This window comes from Calonectris borealis, chromosome 11 (genome assembly GCF_964195595.1).
Source record: "Calonectris borealis chromosome 11, bCalBor7.hap1.2, whole genome shotgun sequence".
In the NCBI taxonomy this organism is placed as follows: Eukaryota; Metazoa; Chordata; class Aves; order Procellariiformes; family Procellariidae; genus Calonectris; species Calonectris borealis.
In genome coordinates this window covers 520,517-543,241 of record NC_134322.1, presented here as the reverse complement: position 1 = coordinate 543,241, position 22,725 = coordinate 520,517, and the positions used below count along the sequence as shown (strand labels likewise).

The 22,725-nt window shown below is 69.1% G+C and overlaps 4 protein-coding genes across 5 annotated transcripts; 1 reads left to right on the top strand and 3 right to left on the bottom strand.

Annotated features, from left to right (window-relative positions):
- Positions 1–289: 289 nt before the first annotated feature.
- LOC142086429 (gonadotropin-releasing hormone receptor-like) lies at positions 290–2,614 on the bottom strand. The gene is made up of 4 exons (XM_075159497.1): positions 2,572–2,614; positions 1,568–2,121; positions 936–1,140; positions 290–744 (listed from the first exon to the last, which is right to left on the bottom strand). The coding sequence occupies exons 1-4, from the start codon at positions 2,612–2,614 to the stop codon at positions 290–292; spliced, it is 1,257 nt and encodes a 418-aa protein (XP_075015598.1).
- A 1,955-nt stretch (positions 2,615–4,569) lies between these two features.
- Positions 4,570–5,971, bottom strand: LOC142086427 (mesoderm posterior protein 1-like). The gene is made up of 2 exons (XM_075159496.1): positions 5,060–5,971; positions 4,570–4,632 (listed from the first exon to the last, which is right to left on the bottom strand). The coding sequence occupies exons 1-2, from the start codon at positions 5,969–5,971 to the stop codon at positions 4,570–4,572; spliced, it is 975 nt and encodes a 324-aa protein (XP_075015597.1).
- Positions 5,972–9,559: 3,588 nt separating this feature from the next.
- LOC142086493 (uncharacterized) lies at positions 9,560–10,927 on the top strand. The gene is made up of 2 exons (XM_075159552.1): positions 9,560–10,564; positions 10,823–10,927. The coding sequence occupies exons 1-2, from the start codon at positions 9,560–9,562 to the stop codon at positions 10,925–10,927; spliced, it is 1,110 nt and encodes a 369-aa protein (XP_075015653.1).
- Positions 10,928–11,726: 799 nt separating this feature from the next.
- Positions 11,727–21,772, bottom strand: ANPEP (alanyl aminopeptidase, membrane). 2 transcript variants are annotated; one of them, XM_075159641.1, is made up of 21 exons: positions 21,432–21,772; positions 17,097–17,699; positions 16,693–16,838; positions 16,470–16,606; positions 16,259–16,385; positions 15,994–16,148; positions 15,806–15,919; positions 15,512–15,655; positions 15,334–15,399; positions 15,125–15,190; positions 14,762–14,934; positions 14,594–14,670; positions 14,296–14,429; positions 14,111–14,166; positions 13,843–13,990; positions 13,588–13,679; positions 13,298–13,408; positions 13,039–13,206; positions 12,823–12,963; positions 12,550–12,631; positions 11,727–12,301 (listed from the first exon to the last, which is right to left on the bottom strand). In XM_075159641.1, the coding sequence occupies exons 2-21, from the start codon at positions 17,690–17,692 to the stop codon at positions 12,143–12,145; spliced, it is 2,892 nt and encodes a 963-aa protein (XP_075015742.1). In that variant the 5' UTR covers positions 17,693–17,699; positions 21,432–21,772; the 3' UTR covers positions 11,727–12,142. The 2 variants fall into 2 exon arrangements, with proteins under 2 accessions (XP_075015742.1, XP_075015741.1); XM_075159640.1 differs by lacking the exon at positions 21,432–21,772 and adding an exon at positions 20,009–20,148.
- Between the last annotated feature and the right edge of the window lie 953 nt (positions 21,773–22,725).

Genomic DNA, 22,725 nt, shown 5'->3' with positions numbered 1-22,725 from the left:
CTGGGGACACAGGCAGCACAGGAGGTGGCCACGGGACACTTTATTGCCGTGCTGGGCTCTGCTCCAGCAGCTGTGCGGGGCTTGGCAGGCGCAGAGAGGGGAGAGGGAGCCGGGGGGCACCCACGCCAGCCCCGAAGCCCGCAGAGGCGTTTTGGGGTGCGGGAAAAGAATAGCAGCAGCTCCATCTCCACCTGCCCTCGCTGTCCTGCCGCCGGTTGCCTCCTGCCCGCAGCCTCGGTGCCTGCTGAGCACCCCGGGGTGTCCCCGTGGGCGCGGGGCCATGCCTGGCTCACAGGGAGCTGCTCTGGCAGGAGCCAGGCCCAGCGGGCAGCCCCGGCCCGGTGGGCACCCGCCACCCCCGGGCCCCCGGGACGCCCCGCTTGGGCGGCAGGGAGGAGGCCGAGCAGCGGAAGGAGCCAGTGGCTGGGGAGGGCGGCTGGGGCTCGGGGCCGTGCCCGCAGGGGCAGCCCCAGCCCCTCCGGAAGGGGATGGTGAAGAGCCCGTAGGTGATGGGGTCCAGGCAGGCGTTGAAGAGGCCGAAGATGAAGAGGATGTGGGTGAGGGCTGGTGAGACCCTCTTCTCCATGGCCCGCGGGCAGAACCAGTACCACAGCCCCAGCAGGTAGTAGGGGGTCCAGCAGAGGATGAAGGAGGAGACGATGACCAGGCTCATCTTCAGCATGCGCAGCCGTGCCCGCGGGATGTTGTTCCTGGAGCACCGCAGTGACACATCCCGGGAGGAGACTGTGGGGGGCACAGCCCATGAGCAGGGGGACGCTTAGCAGCCTGGCTGCGACAGGGACCGCATGCCCTGACGGAGGGCTGGGGGGTCCCTGCACAGCCCCAGCCAGGGCTTCCCTCTGCTCCCTCCATCCCAGGTCCCTGCAAAGCCCCCCGGGCATGGGGACACAGCAGCCCAGTGCCCGGGCACTCACAGAGGCTGGAGCCCATGCGCCGGGAGATCTCCAGGAGGATGCGTGCGTAGCAGCAGACCATGATGAGCAGCGGCAGCAGGAAGAGGCAGGCGAAGCCGAGCATGTTGTAGAGGGTCTCGTGCCAGGGCTGGGGGAAGCTGCCCCGCGTGGTGCACTGGGTGAAGTTGTGCGGCGGGCGCAGGGTGACCGTGCGGAAGAGGAACAGCTGGAGGCAGAGCAGAGGTGGGATGGCGGCCCCCTCCCCGGGGCCACAGGGTGACGGGGGCTCCGCGCCTCCCAAAGGCGGGGCACCAGGGTCCCGAGCCAGGACCACTGGAGCCACAGGGTCAGACCCTGCCCACAGGAGTGGGACCCGCAGTGGCCCCTGCGCTGGCTCCTCTCCCCACTCCTGAGGGGGCCAGGGCACACCGTAGGGAGGGGGGCAGAGCTGGGTGGAGGGGGCACACTGTCACAACCCCTTCTTCACTGCCCGGATCAGCTGCCTCACCTCCCCAGCCCCCAGGACTCGCAGCAGCACCAGCCCTGGGAGCAACCCCAGCCAGCGTGGCTGGGCACTCTGGGAGCCGGCACAGGGGCCGGGTGGGCGTCTGCCATGGGGCACGGTGCCAGAGAGGAGCCCTGGGGACAGGTACCTGCGGCACCGAGAGCCCCGCACTGAGGAGCCAGGCGACGTAGAGCATGATGCGGTTCCTCCTCCGGGCGCGGGCGATGGCCAGTGGGCGCAGGATGGCGGCCTGCCGGTCCAGGCTGATGACAACGGTGACGAAGGCGGAGGCGTACATGGCCAGCAGCCGGAGGTACATGAGGAGGCGGCAGGCCAGGTCGCCCGCCCGCCACTGCAGCGTGATGTTCCAGACGGCGTCCAGTGGCATCACCGCCACTGTCACCAGCAGGTCGGCGGTGGCCAGGTGCAGCAGCAGCAGGCGGATGTGGGAGCGCCGGCCGCCCCGCCGGCCCCCTGCCGCACGCAGCACCGCCAGGTTGCAGCCAGCGGAGAGGGCGAAGAGGGCGAAGGTGATGGCCACGCGGGCCTGGGCGGCGGGGGAGAAGGTGGGCAGCCGCAGGGGCTCCTCGCCGCCCTCGGCCTGAGGGCTCCAGGCGCAGTCCCACTTGGGGACGGGCAGGCTGCCAGGGGTCTCTGCGCTGGCATTCCCCACTGCAGGGTCTGGGTCTGGATGGCCCCTTCCTGCCGCAACAGGCAGACAGGCAGCAGCAGCCTGCCTGGAGGGGGCCCTGGGGTGGGGGCTCCGGGGGGGACAGGTCGTGCTCAGCATAGGAGGCCCCATCCCCTGGAGCCCTGCTCCCTGCCCAGGGCCACGGAGCTTGCAGCACAACCCCAACCCCAGCTCACTGCATTCCTGTCTTCAGCTGCTCTCTGCATCCCCGCTGCTCCTCCAGAGCCCCCAGCAGCCCCCAGAGCCCCCCACACCCCATAGCACTATGGGGGTCCTTGGCACCAAGCAGGGCAGGGGGAGACAGTCTCAGCTGACCCAAACCCACCACCTACCCCAGGCCATTCCTGCTGCCCATCCATCCCCCACTCTGGAGCATCCCTCATGGTCCTGCACGGGGCTGGAGACCCTCCCAGCCCAATGCTGGAGCCCCCGGGGGACCAGGCGCCCCCCACCCACCTCACCTCCAGCCAGGGTGTCCTGCCCAGCACTGCCCAGCCAGGCCATGTCAGGGCCGCTGCTCACGCGCTGTCAGGACTCCGCACCAAGGGCTCCTGCATCCGCACTGTGCCTGGCAGCAGCGAGCCGGCGGGGGCCAGGGAAAGAGGGGGAGCGGGGCAGGTACCGCTGGCGCCTGCAGCCACCTCCGTGCCTGCTGCTGCACCACACTCAGCAGGCAGCTGGTGGGATGCCCTTGGTAGCTCGGGTTGCTCCTTGACGTAGCCAGCCCGCTTGGAACGGCTTGGTCCTTCACCCCGCGCCACCCACCCACACAGACATGTAAGCGTGCACAGTGCTCACACACAGACACACAGAGGTTCAAATGCACGTTCCTGTTGAGGCACACACAGGTGCACACATGCATGCACGCGTGCAGACACAGCTCTGCCCTGAGATCTGAGTCCCTCTACCCCCGACCCGCAGGCAGGCAGCTCTGTCCCCCTCTGCCCGCTCCCGCTGCACTGGCTCATCCCAAATCCCATCCTAACAGCGCGGGGCTGGCATGGCCCCTGCTCAGCACCTCGTGCAGCTGCCTGCCGCAGGAAACCTGCCTGGGTCAGCCCCCACCCGGGGCACGGCAGTAGGTGCCCAAGGCAGCGGGGCCAGGGAGCTGCGTGAGGGGCTGGGCAGAGGGAGATACCCCGCAGCCATGGGAGGGAGCCCCCCAACCTGAGCATGCCCCAGCCGGGGGAAGGACCTGCCGCAGCCCGGGTGGGTGCTGCAGCCTGCCCTCCCCAGGGCAGGGACTGCTGCTGCCAGGGCCGAGCATCGGGGTGCACAAAGGCTCCTCACTTTGGGGCACATCATTTGGGGGGGCCCAGAGACCCCCTGGTCCCTTCTCCCAGCCCTGCCTCTGCCAGCTGCTCACCCAGATCGTGGCTGTCCCCGTGGCCAGAGCATGTCCCCATGGTCAGAGTGTGTCCCCAAGTCCCTTGAGCCCTGGCTGCGGGGAGCTGCAGCCTGGGGGAGGGCAGGGGGGCTGCTTTGCATCTCAAAGGCTTTGCCCCCCTGGCAGAGGGAATTAACATTATTAGCAAGTCATTTCACAGATAAGTGGGGCTCATTAGCCCTGCAGACCCCCTGCCCCAGAGCCCCGGAGTGGGTGGAGAAGGGGCCCCGGCGGGTTAGCACCCAGCTGTCAGGCCCCACCAGGATCCCTGTAATGGACCCTCCAGACTCCGGCCGGCCGCGGCCCCCACACCCCGCAGGGAACTGCCCCATCTGCAGCCCGCCCCGCATTCCCCTCTGCCTGCGGGGTCTCCAGCCCAATGGGGTCAGCCCGGCCCCACACCTGAGCCCTTCCCCTGTTGTTGGATCCCAAATACCCACATGTGACCCTGCGCTGTGGGGGCTCTCACAGGCACCAGCACAGGGGGCAGGCGACGTTTGGCTCGCACCAAGCCCGAGGGCTGGATCCAGAGGGTGCTCTGGGCCCCGGGGCAAGAGGTGTCTCTCCCAATACCTCCCTGCAATTGCTTTCCCAGATGCTCTCCAGCCGCCCCGCAGCTGTGTGCCGCGGTCCCCAGCCCCTGCAGCCCAGCAAGGCAGCGCTGGATCCATGCCGGAGACCCTGCCCATGGCTGGCGGGATGCCCATGGCCTGCCCTGCTGCAGAGCAGGGGGAGTTTCACCACCTCAGCCATCCTCTCCTGGCCCCAAACCCACTCCCGCAGCCCATGCGGTGGCCCGGGCATGCTGCAGCCTGTCCCATGCCCAGCTCCTGCTATGGGAACAGCCACGCGGTGACACATGGAGGGGCACAAGGGTTTATTTATGTACAGTCGCAGCCACCCCAGCATGTCCAGCAGAGCTCCAGGCTCACACAAGAGGCAGCTCGTCCCCCACACCTCCCAGCTGTCCAAGGGGGAACACGTGTCCCCGAGCTGCAGGCATCCAGACCATGCGTCATGGGCCACGTGGCACCGGGTGCTCCGGCACAGGGGAGCTGGGGGCTCGTCCGGGTCAGTCCTGGGGCTGTGGTGGGAGCAGAGCCTCCAAGAGAGAGAGCAGGTCTGCAGAGAGGTCCTGGGGGGAGCAGAGTGACCAGTGGGTGAGACGGTGACCAGCTAGGACAGGGGTCCAGGACAGGGCTGGAGTCTGGGGTGCAGGAATGGGGCCTAACAGAACCCCACCCACCAGCGTGTCTGGTCAGGGAACAAGCAGGACCACAGTCCCAGGTCTGTCCCAGCTGATGGGACACCAACAAACACGAGGGAGGGTGAGACTGGGGAGGATGGGAGCAGGCTGACGGATCCACATGCACCCGCTGCAGGGAGGAGGGGGGACAACTCTCCATTCCCAACCCCAGACAAGGCTGTTGTTACCCCAAAACCAGTCCTCGCGCTGCCCTAAGCTAAGGGGGCTTTGAGAGCACTGGGGGGGAGCCCTGCCCCATGCCAGCCCCATGCTCGGGGCCACCTGGGCTCACCCCGAGCCCTGCCAGCACACGTACCTGGGTGACTGTCCCTGCATCCACGAACTCCGGCAGCATCAGCCCCGTGTCCAGGAGGGGGTCGCTGGGGAGGTCTGGGGGGGCCCCTGCCCCTGCGCAGTGAGGAGGGGACAGCCAGGAGGACATGTTGGAGGCAACAGCCCCATGCAGCTCCAGGGGGGTCCCCGTCGCAGAGACGTAGAGGGGCGACCCCCAGGCCCCCATCCCCACGTCAGGAACCCCAAGCATCTCGGGGGGGGTTCCCGCAGCAGGGCCACAGGGGGGTGACACCCAGGACCCCGTCCCCATGCCAGGAGCGCCGTGCAGCTCCAGGGGGGTCCCCGCCATGGGAGGTGACCCCCAGCCCATAGTGCCAGGGGGCGAAGCATCCCGCAGGGCTGGGGCTGATGGGTGCAGGTGGGGGTCCGGGGTCTGGCAGCACCCCAGGCCCTGGGGGCAGAGGGGGCAGTGCCGGGGGGTCGCCCCCCACCGCCGGGCCAGCGCCTCCTCGCTGAGCCCCAGCAGGGCCGAGAGGTGGGCGATGTAGCGGATGGCGAGGCGCAGGGTCTCGATCTTGGTCAGGCTCTGCCCCGCGGGCGCCAGCGCGGGCGGCAGGTAGTGCCGCAGCCGCAGCAGTGCCTGCGCCAGCCGCCGCATCCGCAGCTTCTCGCGCTCGCTGGCGCTCTGCCGCGGGCCCCCTGGCCCCGGGCCCCGGACCCCCTTCCTACCCCTGGGGCCACCCCGCAGACGGGGGGTGGCGGGGCCGCGGCAGTGTCCCTGGGCAGCGGCAGGGGACGAGAGGCCACAGGAATCGGGTGAGGGTGCAGGTGAGCTGCTGCTGTAGCCCTCAGTGTCCAGGGGTCCGCGGCAGCCCCAATCCTGCAGCAGGGCCGTGGCGGGGAGCGGGAGGCCGGGGGCTGCCGAGCGGGCCATGGCTGTGGGGCCGTGTGCCGGTGTCCCACGGCTGCCCTGGCTTTATGCGGGGCCAGGGGTGTGAAGTGGCACCTTCGTGGCCGGCATCAGCAGCACTTCAAAGGCCGGGGGGGCCGAGGGCAGCCGGCTTTGAACACGCGGGTGACGAATTTTACCCCAGAGGTGTGAGGCTGCTCTGTGCTGCCTACCCCCGGCATCCCTCACCCCCCCGCACTGTCCTGAGGACAGGGGCTGTAGTGGGGGGCTGTAGTGGGGACTGTAATGGGTCTGCAGTGGGGTCCGCAATGAGGTTGGCAGGGGGGTTTGTAGCAGGGCCTTCACTGGAGTCTGCACGGGAGGTCTGCAGTGGGGTCAGCTGTGGGGTCTGCTGTGGGGTGCAAGCTGCAGCAGTGCCAGCTCTGGGTGTCCACGTCCCCACCACGCAGCGTGGCCCCAGCCTGGCAGCAGCGTGGCCCCAGCCGGGCATCCCCGGTGCCCAGCGCGGCTCTGCGAGACACCGACCCCCGCGCCCGGTGCCGGGCGGGGCACGGTCCCCCGCAGCCCCCGCTAATGGCGTTTCACACGCTGCCCCTAATGAGCCCGGCCGCCCGCTGAGCTCCGGCGCGGAGTCGCGGCCGCAGCCCGGGACCGGCGGGTGCCGCGAAGGGGCGGCCCGGGCGCGGTGACCCCCGCGGGGGGGGCCGGGCGGGGCGGGGCTGGGAGGGGCCCCCCCGCCGCGTTCCCAGGCCCCGCAGGTGTCGGTGCCGGCGGGTGCGAAGGTTTCCAGGGAAACCCGGCCCCGCCGCGGGAAGGAAAACCCATCAAGGAGCGAGCGGGGGGGCCGGGGCACCGCCCCTGGCACCGGCACCGGCACGGCCCCCCCGCAGCACGGCCCCGCGGTGCCTCGGGGTGCACGACCCCCAGACGGCAATGTGCACAGCCCCGGGGTTACGGCGGGGGGCACGGGACCCCCCTACCGGGTGGACACGGGCCCCCATACCGGGTGTGCACAGCCCTGGGGATACGGCAGTGGGCACAGGACCCCCCTGTACCGGGTGTGCACGGGACCCCCATACCGCGTGTGCACAGCCCCGGAGGAATGGCAGCAGGCATGGGACCCCCAATACCAGTGTGCACAGGCTCCCCCAATATCAGGTGCCAGCCACAGAGCTGGGCAGGGGGCACAGGGCCAGCTGTGGGGCAGGGTGCTGGGCACAGGGCACGGTGCCAGCAGCGGGGTGCGAGGTCGGCTCCTCCCCAGAGAAGTGCTGGTGACACGGCGGGTGAGCCAGCGCCTCGTTACCCATGGGCTCGTGTTTCCCAGTGGTCACATGAAGCTCGTTCAGTTTTCCTTGGCAATGCCATGACATGAGGTGACGAGATAAATCCTGCTTATTGCTCACCACTGGCCAAGTGCTCCTGCCGTCCTCGCTGCGCTTGCCAGAACCAGACACGCTGCTCAGCCCCGTGGCAGCCCCCGGTGCCCCAGCCCCGCAGGGACCCTGGGCAGGGGCATCGCTGGCATTTCAAAGCCCCATTGTCGGGTGTCGCATCCCAGGGCCCGGGGCATCCAGCAGTGCAGGGGCCGCGGGGACCACGTGTTCCCCTGCCGTGGTCCCTTCCTGCCACCAAGCATTCCATGGCACCAAGCCCCTTGCAGCCTGGCCCCCAGCTGAGCCCTGCTCCCGGTACCCACACTGCCTGCCAGGCACCATGAGGATATTGGCATCTAAATTGGCTGTTATCTCCCTGCAGACATTGCAGACATGGCACAAAAATGCCAGTTAATTGCTATTAATTGCTCTGCCCTCTCGCTGGATGAAGTGACGTGCCACTGCCCCGTCCAAGGTCCGAGGGTGCCGGTGCCAACCCAGACCCGCAGCAATCTCGGTGCACAGACGTCTGACACCATCCCAGAGCCGATCTCTGGGGCTGGGGGCTGCAGCAGGGGTCCAGCGGCAGTCCACCTCGAACATGGCAGGGTGCTCTGCAGGGTACTCTGCATCCCATGGCACAGCCTGGGGCACAGGCACTTCCTTGCGTGCCCCTCGGCACTGCCCTGGCCCCGCTCCTCCCCATTCCCAGGCCCCCTCCTGGGTCTCATTAGCTGATGAGCTCCCTGGTAATGAGTTCTGTGGCCCCGCTGGGCAGCCGCTTGTCACCTCCCTCTGTGTTTAGACAAGTGCTGGAGCGAGGCTGGGCCTTGACAGCGCTGGCCGTGGGGTCAGAGCCCGCCGGGAGACAGCCCGCAGCCCCTCACTCCTCGGGGGAGATGGAGTCCCCCCACATCCCTCCTCTCTGTGTTGATCGAGGGTGGACACAGAGCCATGGGGTGGACATGGCAAGGGCACGGAGAGAGCTGCAGGGCCTCCTGACAGGCCACCGGCCAAAGCTGACCAAAGCCAACCAAAGCCCTCCCCAGGCAATCAGTGCTCGGCTCAGACGTGTGCCCCCAGGAGCAGCTAGCCCTCCTGCTGAGAGGGTCCCGCCGGGCACTGCTGGGGGCCCTCCCCAGGACACCTTGCTGCCCACCTCGGACCCGCCATCCCTGCTCCGGCACCTCCCGGGGGTCAGACATCTGCATGGCTCCCAGCCCTGGCTGTGCACTCTTGTACCTCCGGCTGAGACAGGGGTGGCTGGCAGGGATGGTGCCTGGAGGCTGTGCTCGGCCCAGGGGCGAGTGCCGCAAAAGCATCCCAGCAAATGGCCCTCTGCAGCCAGGAGCACTGCCCACCCCGAGCTGGGCGAGCAGCTGCCTCCCCCCTGCTTCTGCTGCGTCCCCCAGCCCACATGCGCAGGCAAGGTCCCCTCCCCTGGAGCCTCCTAAAGGGCTTAGCACCCCAGCACGGTGCTGCCCGCTGCCTTCGGGACCCCAGCCCCAGGTCTGGGGTGTGCACCAGCTGGACAAGCAGCACAAGGAGCCTCAGCTCCATGCAGGGACGCACAGCCTGGTGGCTCCCCACAAACACACAAGCTGTGCCTCCAGCTTCTCCAGAGCACGCCAGGAACTCAGAGAGCTGGGGCTGCATCCCATGGGGTCAGGGAGACTGAGGCAGCATGGCAGGGTGAAGGGACATCACGCGGGAGGGGAGCACACTGGTCCCACCACCAGTGCACCAGCCTGGCTGCCGCATCCCGCATCCCCCCTGCCCCTCAAGGCGGCTGGCTGGAGCAGGGAGCACACCCAGGACTCCCGGCCCTTGGCTGGGAGCTGTACAGAGGGCAGGGGGCGTGTGGTGACACCGTTGGGTGTCGGGGCTGGCTGCTCAGGGTCCCAGCATTAGAAGGTCAAGTCCCCAGTGCCCCCCGCAGCGCAGCCAGCCCAGCAGAGCTGCCATGCGGGGCGGAGCGGGCTCTGGCAGGGCTGGTCGGCACGTTAGCATCTCTCACGGCCGTGTGAATTGGTTCCTGCACACTTCCCAGCACCGGGCAGCGCCAATTAAGGGACGGAGGAGTCAGAACTGACACCTCTGCAAATGGGCCCGGCATTCCCAGGCTCCCGGCTGGCCCCAGCCTGGCTCTGTAGGTTTTGACACCTCCAGGTGGTCACAAAGGTGTCGCCTCGCACCCCAGCCCTGCATAAAGCCGGGGCTGCCCAGGCACCCCCAGATGCGGACGGCAGAACGGACCCCAGCCATGGCCGGACCCCCAGCCCCACTCCTGCCCTGGGGCCTCCAGCCCCCGGCGGGCCGTGCCCTGCTCCGGGACCAGGCCGGGGCCCTCACCAACGCTGCCTCACCCACCCCTTCCGTGAAGCGCCCCAGTGCGTCCCCATGTCCCCCGCGGGGCCAGAGGCCAGGGCCCGGGGGACGGCAGGGCGGTGGGGGCGAGCGGGGGCGGGAAGGGGGGTCGGGGGGCCCGCGGCAGAGCGCCAGCGAGCGCGAGAAGCTGCGGATGCAGCGGCTGGCACAGGCACTGCTGCGGCTGCGGCACTACCTGCCGCCCGCGCTGGTGCCCGCGGGGCAGAGCCTGACCAAGATCGAGACCCTGCGCCTCGCCATCCGCTACATCGCCCACCTCTCGGCCCTGCTGGGGCTCAGCGAGGAGGCGCTGGCCTGGCGGTGGGGGGCGACCCCCCGGCACTGCCCCCTCTGCCCCCAGGGCCTGGGGTGCTGCCAGACCCCGGACCCCCACCTGCACCCATCAGCCCCGGCCCTGCGGGATGCTTCGCCCCCTGGCACTATGGGCTGGGGGTCACCTCCCATGGCGGGGACCCCCCTGGAGCTGCACGGGGCTCCTGGCATGGGGACGGGGTCCTGGGTGTCACCCCCCTGTGGCCCTGCTGCGGGAACCCCCCCCGAGATGCTTGGGGTTCCTGACGTGGGGATGGGGGCCTGGGGGTCGCCCCTCTACATCTCTGCGACGGGGACCCCCCCGGAGCTGCACAGGACCCCTGGCTCCATCTCAGGGTCCTGGCCATCACCACGAAGCAGCCTCGGAGCAGTGACCCCGCTGGAGCGCCCCCGGAGATGTGCTATGGCTACAGGCACTGGCACGGCTTTCTCCTGCTGCTTGGAGCCTGCAGCTCCGCCCCAGCATCCCGGGACAGGAGTGACGGACACAGGGTCCCCTGAGACCTCTGCGCGCGGCTCCCAGCTCCCTGTGCACCACCAGGTACGCACGGCCCCCTCCCCAGCCCAGCCTTGCTCCCGCTGGGGGAGAGCCAGAGGACGGGTGGGAAGGGGACAGGGTCTTCGCGGGGTGCGAGCAGGGCTGCACCAGCAAAGCCACCTGCATGCCATGGCTGGGGTGTCCGCATGGGCTGGGGGGGACAGCATGATGCGTTCTGAGCCGGAGAGCCAGCCTGGGTGCAGGGTGGGGGGCACGGTACCGCCCCACGGCCGCTCACCTGACACAGCTCTTTCTGCACAGCTCGGCAGCCCACCGGCCCCAGACAGGCTTGTCTCCCCGGCCCCCCATGCAGCCCCCGTCCTGCCCAGCTGCGCCCCAGCATGGCACCCGGGGTGGTGGAGCTGACCCTGCACCCCCAGCCAGAGAGGCAGTGCGGGGGACGGCAGCATGGCCATGCCACAGAGCTGCACAGGATGGACACTGGGGAAAGGTTCCTCATTAAAGCTGCCGTGCACCACTGCACCCCGACTCATTACTGTGGGACCCCGCTCGCTGCGCCCTGGGCCCAGGGCACACACACAGCCAGGCGCTGCCTCTGGGCCGGGGGCTCAGTGCCTCCTCCCAGCCCACCCCACAGCTCGGAGATGTCCCCAGAGCTGGGGTGATGGAGGGACCCAGCACCCAGGGGCCTCCCCAGCCCTGCTGACTGCTGTGGGGGTCCTGACCCATCCCTGTGCTCAAACCGTCCAGCTCCATCCCTTCAGGGACCTGGGTGGCCCACGGGGGACAGTCCCCGAGGGGCTCGCTGCCAGCATCCCCTCCTGCCAGGGCAGCTTGGGGAAGCCGCGGCTGCCTCCTGCCCAGACCCCGCAGCACCTGCCCCGGAGGGGGACCATGTGGAGGCATCCAGCCCCGGAGAGAGTGGGCACGCCAGCCCCCTGTGCAGGGCGCAGGGCCGGGGCTCAGCAGGAGAGCTCGCACACAGCCGTCAGACGGAGGGGCCGGGGGGCTGGCGTCGGCAAAGCCCCCAGAGCCACTTAGCACCAGGCTCCTAACGGCCCAGGGGGCTCTGCGCGCCCGGCCCCCGCCCCCTGCCCACCGCGGGGTCCCAGGCACTTCCTGCCTGGGCCCCGGCGCAGCCCCCCAGGCCGGCCCCACAGAGGTGGCACACGCCCCGTGGGCCCCAGCACCCAGGGCCACCAGTGAAAGCTGACGTGCAAGCCTTTATTTACACCCCCCAGGCCTTGCACGAGCCTGCAGAGCCCAGTGCCGCCCCAGGCAGCCGAGGGCAGCAGGGCCCCCCCACCAGCCCAAAGCCCCCGTCCCCCCTCCACTGCCTATCATACAAGCACCAGGCCCTGCCCGCGGGCAGCGGACCTTGCCCCTCACAAGCAGCGAAGGACCCGGATGGGCTGGCCCGGGCAGGCACGGGGGCCGCCGGGAGGGAGCGTTTGGGGTTGGGGGCCGGAGAGGATGGAGTGAGCGGAGCTGGGGAGTGGATGAGGGTCCAGCCCGGCCATGGGGCGGTGGGCTCTGGGAGCTCCGGGCTCAGCCCCCGCAGCCCATCCCACGCCAGCCGGCCCCGCGGGAGGAGGCTGTGCAGCGGCCAGGGCCACGGGGTTAGCTGGGGGTGGTCTCGCTCTGGAACCAGGCCAGCACCACCTTCTGGTTCTCCTTCACCCAGTTGATGTTGGCGCTTGTCCTCTCCAGCGCCTGCTCCAGCGCCCGCGTCCCCGACCCGAAGCCGATGTCCTGGTTGTCTGTCTTGAACTGCTCCAGCTGCCGGGGAGAAGAGGGGCTGGAGCAGGCGTGGGGCACCCTGACAGCCCCCGGCAGCACCCCGGCAGCCCGGGATGGGGACAGAAGCTGCCCGGACCCCTGAGCACACGAGCGGCAGGGGCAGGGGCAGGAACCCCCCGCCCAAGGGCTGCTGGCACAGGGTGGGTTGCAAGGCGCCAGCAGCGCAGAGCCATGCCCCTGCTCCTGCCGGTGCCCAGTCCCACGGATCCTGCCAGGTCCAGCCTCACCTGCTGCAGCTCAAACTCTGTGGAAAACCGCTGAGTCACTGACAAAATCAGCCGGGAGAAGGAGAAGGAGCCGCCCCCATACCTGGGAGAGCAGAGGGATGGCTGAGCGGGCGGTCCCAGGCAGAGCAGCACCGGGGGCCGAGGCTGCGCCGACCCCGCACGGCTGGGGAAAGGGCCGGTGCCACCCCCCACGAGGGGCACAGGCAGACGGGGGGTGCTGCCTGCCCCAGCCAGCCCCCCACAGCCCCCCATGGCCCCCTGCACAGTGCTCACTGGCTGAAGATCGTCCTCCAGTTGCCGCGGATGAAGTCCCAGGCCAGGGGCTGCCCCACCACGTTGCTGGCGATGCTGTTGATGGTGGAGGTGGCATCCTGCTTCCGGATCTTGTTGGGGTCGAGGGTGTACTGCAGGTACCTGGGGGGGGGACACTGCTGCGTGAGGGGCCAGCAGGGGCAGAGCCGTGGCGCCCACCCGGGACCCTGCACCCACCGGTTGAGAATCCAGGGATGGGGGCTGCAGGAGAGGGCCGTGCGGAGCTTGTCGGCCTCAGACACGACGGTGGCCTCTTTGAACCTCTCCCAGATGAAGTCCCAGGCCTCCTGCCCGCCCGTGGCGACGATGCTGCAGTAGATGGAGGAGCGCAGGTTCGGGGGGATCCTGTGGGAGAGAAGAGCCGTCTCAGCCAGGCACCCCTTGTTGTGCCCAGCCCAGCCGCCCACCACAGCACTGGGGCACCCTGGGGACTCACGGGTTGTTGGTGACGTTTTTCTGCCACTGGTGGAAGTAGTTGGTGGCCAGGTCCTGGCACTCGGCGATGCCGTAGGAGCAGGCTGTGCTGATGGCATTGATCTCATTGTACCTGGGGAGAGAGAGGCCACGCGGGGCTGGGGACCAGCACGCAGCATCTGGGCACCCACCAGCCGGTGCCAGGCCCCAAGCGGGGCCATGCCCTCTCCCCAGCACACACTGGGGTGACCGTCCCAGTATGGTTGGGGAGATCCCGGGGGTCCAGCCCATCCCTGGGGCCGCAGCACTCACTGGTCCATCAGGCCACTGGGGATGGTGACCCAGCCATTGGTGATGTTCTTGTAGTGGTTGAAGAGGGGCATCACCTGTTTCTGTATGTATTTCTGGGGGGCAGGAGGATTGTCAGCACCTGGCGGCACCGGCAGCAGCCCCCCACCCAGCTCTGGGTGCAGACCCAGCCCCTTGCCCCCGTTCCCCTGGCCCGGGGCTCTGCTGAGCGGCGGGACCGCTGCAGGGCCAGGGCTGGGCGGTGGTGGCACTGCTCACCGTCATCACCCCGAAGACCTCACTGCGGTCAAACATCAGCTTGAAGTAATGGAGGTTGTTGAGTGCCGCCTGCCAGGGCATGTACGCTGTCTCCCGGCTCAGGAACCGCGTGGTGCTCAAGGCCAAGGTCACATTGACGTACTTGGCCCTGCGAGGGGTGAGGGCAGCGTCAGCTCCTCAGCCCCACAGCCGCTGCCCACTCCTAGGGCACCCACCCCGACGGTCCCCCTTGCCCCAGCGGGCACCCGGGGCAGCTGGCACGGCTCACCTGGCCAGGTTAAACGCGTCGTCGATGATCTGGGCACGGTTGATCACGGGAATGGCCTGGGAGAGGGCAGAGTCGGCGTCTCAGGGCAGCCCTGAGTGGGGTGCGTGGGGTGCGTGCGTGTGGGGTGGGGGCCCACCCACAGCCCACCCACAGCCCACGCCCCGGCCCCGGCCGGCCCCGTGTACCTGGTGGTTGGTGGAGAGCTGGCTGAGGAGCTGGTCCCAGTTCTCCTTGTTGTAGTTGACGCGGAAGTACCCGCTGACGTCCAGGTTCAGCAGGAGCCAGCTGGGGCTGCTCACTTTGAACTCGTTGTTGGTGGCTGGTAGGGGGAGAGGAGGGTCTGCCGGAGCCACCCCCCTGGCCCACGAGGGGGGCCAGGCTCAGGCCCCCCACCGGTGCCCCCCCAGGGGACCCCGACCTCCGCCGGGGCAGAGGAGGTGGCAGCGAGACCCCCGCTCCCAGCCCAGGCAGGGCACACCATACCTGAGACGTCGGTCAGCCAGTACCTCTGCCTAGCACTGTCGCGCGTCATCCAGGTGACGGGGACGATCCAGGTGTAGCTGTGCCGGGGACAGGCAGGCAGTGGGACCGTCCCTCGCCGCCCCGGCCCCCCCAGCCCCTGCACTGCCGACGGCCCCCCGCCCCACTCACTTGAAGACGGAGGGTCTCTCCACCACAGAGGTGGGGTCCAGCAGGAAGTGGTTCTGGCTGATGGTGCCGGTGAGGGTGTTAACGGTCACCACGGGGAAGCCCATCTGCAGCGTCCAGCGGTCCATGATGTTGCTGATGGAGTTGGGCAGCATGACATTGTTCTTCGTGACAGCCTGCGGGGAGGGCAGCACCGCGGGTTACTGATGCCGGGGGGTCCGGGTGGGGCGCGGGGCTCGGCCGGCGCTGCACCCCTTGCCCAGCATGCAGCGGCTGTGTGGCCGGGACCCCATCCTGCTGGCAGTCCCCCAGAGCCAGGTCAGCGATGAAGAAGGGGTGGGTCGGGAGCAGCCAGCCCCCTCCTACCTCTTCCAAATATGACCAGAGGTCCGTGTAGACAGTGTTTCCATAGGCGAAGGTGTGGAGATAGGACTGCAGGAGAGCACCAGGAGAGACGGGTGGGCAGGGGCAGGTCCGGGGTGCGGGACACCCGCAGACCACCCGGGGAGGACCCTGCTGCGGGCCACCCACACCACACCGGGGCTCAGTGTCCTCCGGCACTGGCAGCGCCTCACCTGCAGCCCCTCCTTGAACACGTTCTCAGTGAGGAAGTCAGAGAGCATCCGCAGCACCGACGCTCCCTGCGGAGATGGCAGGTGAGAGACCCTGGGTGCGCAGGGCACCCCACAGCCCACCCCACTGCCCCAGGACTCCCGTGCCCGGTCCCCGTGCACCCGGGGCTCACGCGCCCACCTTGCTGTAGGCGATGCTGTCGAAGACCTCGCTGATCTGGGCCGGGGTGTTGATCTCTTCCTCGCGGAAGGAAAGCGGGTGGGAGGTGGTGAGGGCATCCGTTGCCATCACACTGTACACCTCATTCAGCACCATCAGGTCTTTCTGCAGGGATGAGTGCCAGCACCTGCCTCAGCCCTGCTTGCCCCCTCCCAGCAGCAGGGGCAGCCCCCAGGTGTGCAGGGGTGGAGGGGTGCCCCGCTCCCTGCCCGCACCCCCTGCCTGCACCCCCTGCCTGCTGGCCCCAGCACTCACAATGCCCCAGGAGGGCTCCGCCGAGTCGGCGCCCAGGTACTCCACGTAGGAGGCGAAGCCCTCGTTCAGCCACAGGTCATTCCACCACCGGAGCGTCACCAGGTTCCCGAACCACTGCAGGGGGGGCACAGCGCCCCGTCAGCCAGGCCCAGCCAGCCGGCGGGGCAGGTGGGGGGCCCGGCGGGTACCTGGTGGGCCAACTCGTGGGCGATGACGGTCACCACCCGCTCCTTGTTGCCGATGGAGGAGTAGGCGTCGTCGAAGAGCAGTGAGTTCTCCCGGTAGGTCACCAGCCCCCAATTCTCCATCGCGCCCGCGTTGAAGTCGGGGAGACCGACCTGGTCTGGGGGACAGAGGGGTCCCGTTGGCACACCGCTGCCGGGGTGCCGGACTGCCTGCCCCCCCTGTGGCTGGCAGCTCCTCCCAGGAACCCGGCCGTCCCGCGGCACCCACCGGACTTGGGCAGCGGGTACGCCGTGGCGTAGTGCCTCTCGAAGAAGTTGAGGATGGGACCAGTCACCTGGAGCGCGTACCTGCCCTGGCCCTCGGCGATGGCCTTGGGGCGGCCCCAGATGCGGATCTGGAGGGGAGAGACACGGGGATCAGCCGCTGCCCGGGCTCAGACCCCCGGGCGGGTGCGGGGTGCCCGCCACCCCCAGCCTACCAGCACGTTCCCCGAAGTGTTATGCACGTAGCTGAACTGGCTGACGATGAAGGCCAGCAGGTAGGTGGACATTTTGGGGGTGGTCTGGAACTCAGTGACGTTCCAGCTCTTCCCGTCGATCACCTGCTGCCGGGTGCCTGTGGGGAGTAGAGGGAGGGGGGTCACCCCCCAGCCCTGCCGGGGCCCCAGACCCCCCCGCCAGGGCTCCCCCCGCCCCACTCACTCCTGGCGGGCATGTTGGAAATGGCCTCGTGGTCGGAGGGGTGGATCAGCGTCACTGTGAAGTTGGCTTTCATGGCCGGCTCATCGAAGCAGGGGAAGGCTTTCCGCGCGTCCGCCGCCTGCATCTGCGTGGTGGCCACCACCTTCCTGCAAGCAAATCCCGTCAGCGTCTGGGGGCCTCTGCAGGGGCCAGCACCCCCCCGGGTCCCTCTGCTCACCCCACGCCCTGCCCGCTCCCCGGTCCCCTCCTCGCTGGGGCGGTGTGCAGACACAGGGGGGCACAGAGGCTCTCCCCACACCCATCCTGCCGTCCCAGTGGGAGAGGAGCCCCAAACTCAGCCCACGCTCCCCACCATCCCCAGGCCAGCCCCGTGCCCCACCCTTGGCCCCCTGCCCTCCACCTACTTGATGCCCGACTCATCCACGTATTCGCTGCGGTAGAAGCCGGCCAGGTCGTCGGCCAGCTCCCCTGTGAAGGTGCTGAAGAGCCGGTAGCGCTGGTCCTTCTGCAGCGGGCCAGCCAGCTGCACCACCAGGTACTGGGTGGGGGTCTCCAGCCAGGTTCGGGAGATGGAGGGCACATTGGAGCCATCCACCGCCTGCAGCGAGGTGTGGAAGGACCCCTGCAGGGTGTAGTTCAGCTTGTTGCTGTGGATGAGGATGAGGTCGGTGGCTTCCCTGCAGATGAAGACCACGCTGCTGTTGCCCTTGAAGATGTACATGTTGTTGGCATCAGGCGTCAGGAAGGGCTGCAGGGTCACCTCGTAGGACTCCGGCGTCAGCGTCATCGGCAGCCTCCATCGGTTCCAGGGGTTGTTGGGGGCGGCGGTGGTGGTGGGGGTGGCTGTGGTGGTGGTGGTGTCGGCAGTGCCAGAATCTGTCACCTTGTTCTTCTCCTGGGCGTACACCACCGAGAGCGCGATGATGGTGGCCACAGCCCCCAGGGCCAACACGATGGCCACGATGCCCACGCTCTTGCTGATGAAGAAGCCGGCCGCCATGGCAGGGCTGTGGGAGCAAAGCTCGTGAAGGAGGTGCTGCCCAGCTGGCACGGCTTTTAGCTTCTCGCTCCCACGAGGTTTATTAGTCCAAGTTAATGGGTGAAGTATTAAATGACCATGAGGCTCAGGGCGGCGACGGCCCCCAGGATGAGCTTTCCACCCGCCCGCCTCCCGGCCTTGCAGGAGCACTAACACCCAGTGCCGCTGCAGCGGGGGGTAAAACCGGCAGCTTGGGATTGCACCATCAGGGATGGGCAGCATGGGAGCGGGCACGGGCTGTGGGCCAGAACTCCCAGCATCCCTCCCAAGCACCAGCCTGGCCCTGCAAAAGGAGGGACAGAGCGGGTGGTCACAGCTGGCGGCCACGTCCCCACCTCGCCATGGGGCAAGGCGGGCGGCCCTGGCACCCGAGCCCAGCCTCTGGCTCAGCATCACCCTGTTTGCCCTCGAGTGATTGGGTCTGAGCCACTGCGGGAGGGTCCTGAGTGCCCCTCTGCCTGCGAGGGACCTGCTGCTGGGGCTGAGGGCGCAGCGGGTGAGGGCCGGCGCCTGCACCCTGGCAGGGGCACACCTCGCCGGGCTGCCCACGCACCAGGGGAAAAGTGGGAGGGCACACGGTGCAGCCCCGGGGGGCCACAGCAGTGCGTGTGGAGCCCAGGACTGTGCTGGGGAGGAGCCCACCCTGCCCACAGCCCTCTCAAAGGCCAGAGTTGCATCGCCTGGCTCGCACCTGGAGGTCAAACTCCGGGCCCCGTGAACCCAGCCCAAGCAGGCACGTACCTACTGCCACCAGCCGCGGGGCACCCAGCAGCCTGCACGCGCCACGGGCCCCGCTCAGCCCTCCCGCCAGCCACAGCCTGGGCAAGCTGGGGGTCTCAACTGGCATGGCACGCAGCTGGGAGACGGCGGGTCCTGCAGGCACAGCCTCATCTGCACCCCACGGCACAGAGCCTCCGGCCAGGCGCCTGGCTGCAGCCAAGCCAACACACCAGGGCTCGGGGCGCTGGCACATGGGACGGGGGCACATGCTTCTCCATGAGAGCTCTGCCCGGGCAGGGGAGAGCAGCCCGAGCCCCCTGCGCTGTGCGGGTCAGCCCCGGGAGTTCTGCCAGAGGCTTCCCTGGACCGGGGTGGCAGATGGGGCACAGCAGAAAGCCACAGAGCAAAGTCCCCGTGCGGGGCAGGGTGGGGAGGGGAGGCACTGCATCTCGCCCTGGGAACAGAAACTCCTCTTCCTATCTCTCCAGCGGGGTGACATGGGCAGGTCCTGCTGGGAGCCGCAGCTCTGGGGCAAGCGGCGAAACTGGGAAGAGGCTGAACAGTGTCTTCAGGGAACCAAACCGTGCCCTGTCCCTGACAGCGCCCAGCTGCAACCGCCCGCGTCACTGCGCCTGGCATACTGCGGTGTCCCCAGGCATCCCCTGCCCTGCAAGGCCCAGCCGTCCCCATGGCCTAGCCAGCCACCACTGTGCATGGGGCTGCAGCACAGGCACGCTCTGCCCTGGTCCCTGCCCTCGCTTTGGCCAAAGGCACAGGGTTTGGGGAACAGCGTACGCAAATCAAAAAGTCCTGGGACAGCTCCCCCAGGACTGGGGGCCACAGCCAGCTGGGAGGGTGACGGGCACCCCGCACGCCCTCCGTTCTGCACCGATGGGCATGCTGCGCCCCTGCCCGGCACTGGCCCTCTCCACACAGACCCCCTTGCGCATGGCGTGCAGGCGGCTCGCCCCCACGCTGGCCCCCTCAGGCACTTCTCCCCCGTTAACACCAGCCAGCCTTCGCGCCTCTCCCTGAACCCCCTCCCCAGGCTGCCTGTACCACCCCATGCAGCACACGCCCCATCTCCCCCAGCCCCAGCACACGCCAGCTCCTCTCGCCCTGCAAAGCCTCCTCCTCCATGGGGCCCTTGCAGACAGGGCACGAGCGTGTCCCATGTCCCACACGCAGACACAGATCCCACGTCCCACCCCACACAGATGCCCAGCATGTCCACACATCGCACACGCTGGGCGTTGGACACACATCCCAGAGCCCTCCATAACCTCACACACCCCCATGGACCCCCAAAGGACCCCCCATCACGTATGGGCTCTATAACCCCCATGCACATGAACCCTGCAGCCCCAAATACGCAAGTCCGCAGCCCCGCCGCCCGCCCCACACCGCACAGCCCCGTGCCGGCCCCTGCATGCACCCACACAGCCCCTTTCCCCGCTCGATCCCCCAGGGCGGGGACCCCCAGGACCCCCAGGACCCCCGGGACTCGGGGTCTGCCGCCCCGCGGGGGTCCGGGCAGCGGCATCGCCCCCCACTCACCTTCCTGCGCTCAGCCGCGGGGAGCGAGGGGCAGCCGGGCTCCCGCCCGCCTCGGCCCCATCGAGGCACCCGGGATTGCGCCCTGCCTGCGCCCCGCCGGCGCCCTGCCTGCGCCCGGCTCTCGGGCGCCTCAGCTCCGCTAGCTCGGCCGCCAGCGGGAGGAAAGTTTCCTCCTAAAGCTCCAGGGGAAGTAACCTGAACCTCCTCGCCCCCTTAACTCCTGGGCTGCTGGCGGGGCACGGCCCGGGGTTAAGGGGGCCGGGGCAGCGGGGGGCGGCGGGGCGCAGAGCCCAGCCCGGGCGCGAGGGATCCCGGCCCCAGCACGGCTCCTGCACAGCCGGCGCAGGGACAGGGCGAGGGGTCTCTGCTGGGGGGAGGCGCGCCCAGCCCCCGGCAGAGCGGGACCCCCGAGGCTGAAGGACCCCCGGGGCTGCGGGACCCCCCACTGCCCCAGCTGGGAGACGTTAGTCAGGGATGTGCGCTGGAGGCAGCCAGCCCGCCGCACACAGCCTGGGGACCGTGGTGCCCGCCCACCCGCCGAGCCCCTACAGCCCAGAGCCCCCCTGGGGTCCTGCTGGGGGTCCCCTCCCTCGCAGCAGCCTTGGCCAGCACACTCACCCTGGGGAGTGGCAAGAAAGGCGACAAACCATCACCCAGCAGCAACCAAGCTGAGCTGTGCCCCTCCCCACAGCACCCGGAGCACCCAGGCACACCAGGAATAGTGTCCCTGCTTGGGGGGTGCCCCCCGCTCAGCCCCCCAGCCCAGCACCCTGTGCCCCAGCCCCACCTGGCAGCCCCTGCCCTGGTAGCAGTGGGTTCAGAGACGTCCCGGTCCTTGTGGGCAACCTGCGGGGCTGTGGTCGGGGCACAGACGCGTTTGCCGGCTGCAGCACCCGGAGGCAGCCGGGCCCCAGGGTCTGCCCGCTCGCGGAATAACCCAGCACAGCCTGGGCATGGGGCCGGGACTTGGGCTCGTCTGCTGCTTGGCAGGGAGAGGGTAAACATTTGTCTACTGTACAGCAGGTACCTGCGAAGGGGCTGGGCCGGTGCCAGGCTCCATCGCCCGCTCCCCTCCGCCTCGAGTCGAGGGACACAGTCCGGCAAGCAAACCCCGGCTGGGCCCAGCAAAATCCAGCTCCCATTGGTGCCAAAGCCCAGCCTCACTGGGGCCGGGAGCCAGCCCCAAGACCCAGCCACAGACCATGCAGGCAGCTGGGACAGGAGAGCTCTGAGCCCGCAGGCAGCCCCTGCCCTCCACGTCCCTGCACATGCTGCGTCCCCCTAGCTCGCCTCGGGGTGCAGGAGGGATCTGGTGACCCGGCTGCGGCCCCTTGGGGCACACAGGGTCATTGCCAGCACCGGGTGCCTCACAGCCCTGCCCTGGGCAGGAACGCTGCTGCCTGCAGCAAGAGTCAGGTCTCACCTTGAGCACAGCCTCCTCCCTCCACTCTGCCGGGTCACTCGGGTCACTCGGGGCTCCTGTCCCTGGGCAGGACACTGGGGTTCCTGGGCAGCCAGCACACCAGCTGCTAGAGCCAGGGCTTGCAGGGCCGCCTCCGCCCCGGCCAGGCTGGGGCTGCTCCCGCACAACACCGTGGCCGCTGGGGTCAGGGCTGCAGCCCTCCTGGGTGGGGAAATGGGGGTCCAGGGGTTTGGCCTGGCTCATCCCGGGGTGAACCACCCCATCATCTCTGCCCTCTTCCGCACGGGTGCGGGGAAAGGGAGCAGCCAGGAGCAGCAGAGGGACTCACCCTGCCCCAGCGCGGTCCTCGGTCCTCAGCCTCCCGCAGACCTGGGGGCTGAGGCTCCAGCAGGATGTGGGAAGGGGCAGCGAGGCCAGAGCCGTTACCGGAGGCGGCTGTGTACAAACATCTCCTCGCCGCAGAGGAAGCACATGTGGCCGGACACATCCTGCACCAGAGATTGCCGCGCCATGGCGCGGGGCTGGACGCAGGCATGACCCATCACAGCCAGGGCCGCCTGCCCCAACCGGAACCCCCAGGCACCCCTGTGTCCCAAGCCTGGAGCAGAGCGGGATGCGGGCATCACACCAAGTTCCTCGCCATGGGGCAAGCTGGAGTTTTCCACTCCGACTGTCCCACTGCCTGCTGGACCCCGTGTCCCAGCCCCAGGACACAGCCCGGAGCACTGCTCACCTGCTCCCTCCACCACACTGCTCCGGCAGCCGACAGGAGGAGGAGGAGGGCTGGCAGTGAAGAGGAAGAAGCAGGTTGCCCGTCTCTTTGACCTCCACGAGCTGCTGGCGGTGGCTCATGGCCAGCTGGGGAAGGGTTAAGCTGCAGGGAGGGGAGACAGCAGGAAAATTCCTTCCAGGCAGAGTCACGGTTTCCCTGCCAGGGGAAGTGGAGGCAGAGCCCGCGGGAGCGCAGCTGGCCCAGCCGCCGGAGGGGAAGCAGAGGAAGGGGCCCCCGAGCCAGCCTGGAGGCTGGTGGCCAGATGGAGCCGTGGCGGAGCCAGGGGCACGGGGCACCCGGCTTGAGGAGCCCTGCTGCTCAGAGACCTCGCTGCCTGGCCCGCTCCCTGCAGCCATGCTCACTCCGACCCCCAGGACCAGCCCCGCTCCCCCCAGGCCTCAGGGGGACGCTGGCCCCCATCCCACAGCCTCCACATGCGGAGCCGTACAGGGCTCACAGCTGCCCTGTCCGAGAGCAGACCAGGGATGCTCTGCGGCAGAGAGGGCAGGAAAGCTGGCAGGA

What these genes read in the sequence shown, in the direction of transcription:
- ANPEP (XM_075159641.1), bottom strand. Translation starts at nt 17,692, where the DNA reads ATGGCGGCCGGCTTCTTCATCAGCAAGAGCGTGGGCATCGTGGCCATC. An exon ending in TGTTCAAGGAGGGGCTGCAG is followed by an intron (nt 15,191 to 15,333) that starts GTGAGGCGCTGC and finishes GCTCTCCTGCAG; the next exon opens with TCCTATCTCCACACCTTCGC. An exon ending in GACGCGTTTAACCTGGCCAG is followed by an intron (nt 13,991 to 14,110) that starts GTGAGCCGTGCC and finishes CACCCCTCGCAG; the next exon opens with GGCCAAGTACGTCAATGTGA.
- LOC142086429 (XM_075159497.1), bottom strand. Translation starts at nt 2,614, where the DNA reads ATGGCCTGGCTGGGCAGTGCTGGGCAGGACACCCTGGCTGGAG. An exon ending in GCAGGACACCCTGGCTGGAG is followed by an intron (nt 2,122 to 2,571) that starts GTGAGGTGGGTG and finishes CTGTTGCGGCAG; the next exon opens with GAAGGGGCCATCCAGACCCA. An exon ending in GCGCATGGGCTCCAGCCTCT is followed by an intron (nt 745 to 935) that starts GTGAGTGCCCGG and finishes TGCCCCCCACAG; the next exon opens with TCTCCTCCCGGGATGTGTCA.
- LOC142086427 (XM_075159496.1), bottom strand. Translation starts at nt 5,971, where the DNA reads ATGGCCCGCTCGGCAGCCCCCGGCCTCCCGCTCCCCGCCACGGCCCTG. An exon ending in ATGCAGGGACAGTCACCCAG is followed by an intron (nt 4,633 to 5,059) that starts GTACGTGTGCTG and finishes TGCTCCCCCCAG; the next exon opens with GACCTCTCTGCAGACCTGCT.
- LOC142086493 (XM_075159552.1), top strand. Translation starts at nt 9,560, where the DNA reads ATGCGGACGGCAGAACGGACCCCAGCCATGGCCGGACCCCCAGCCCCA. An exon ending in AGCTCCCTGTGCACCACCAG is followed by an intron (nt 10,565 to 10,822) that starts GTACGCACGGCC and finishes CTTTCTGCACAG; the next exon opens with CTCGGCAGCCCACCGGCCCC.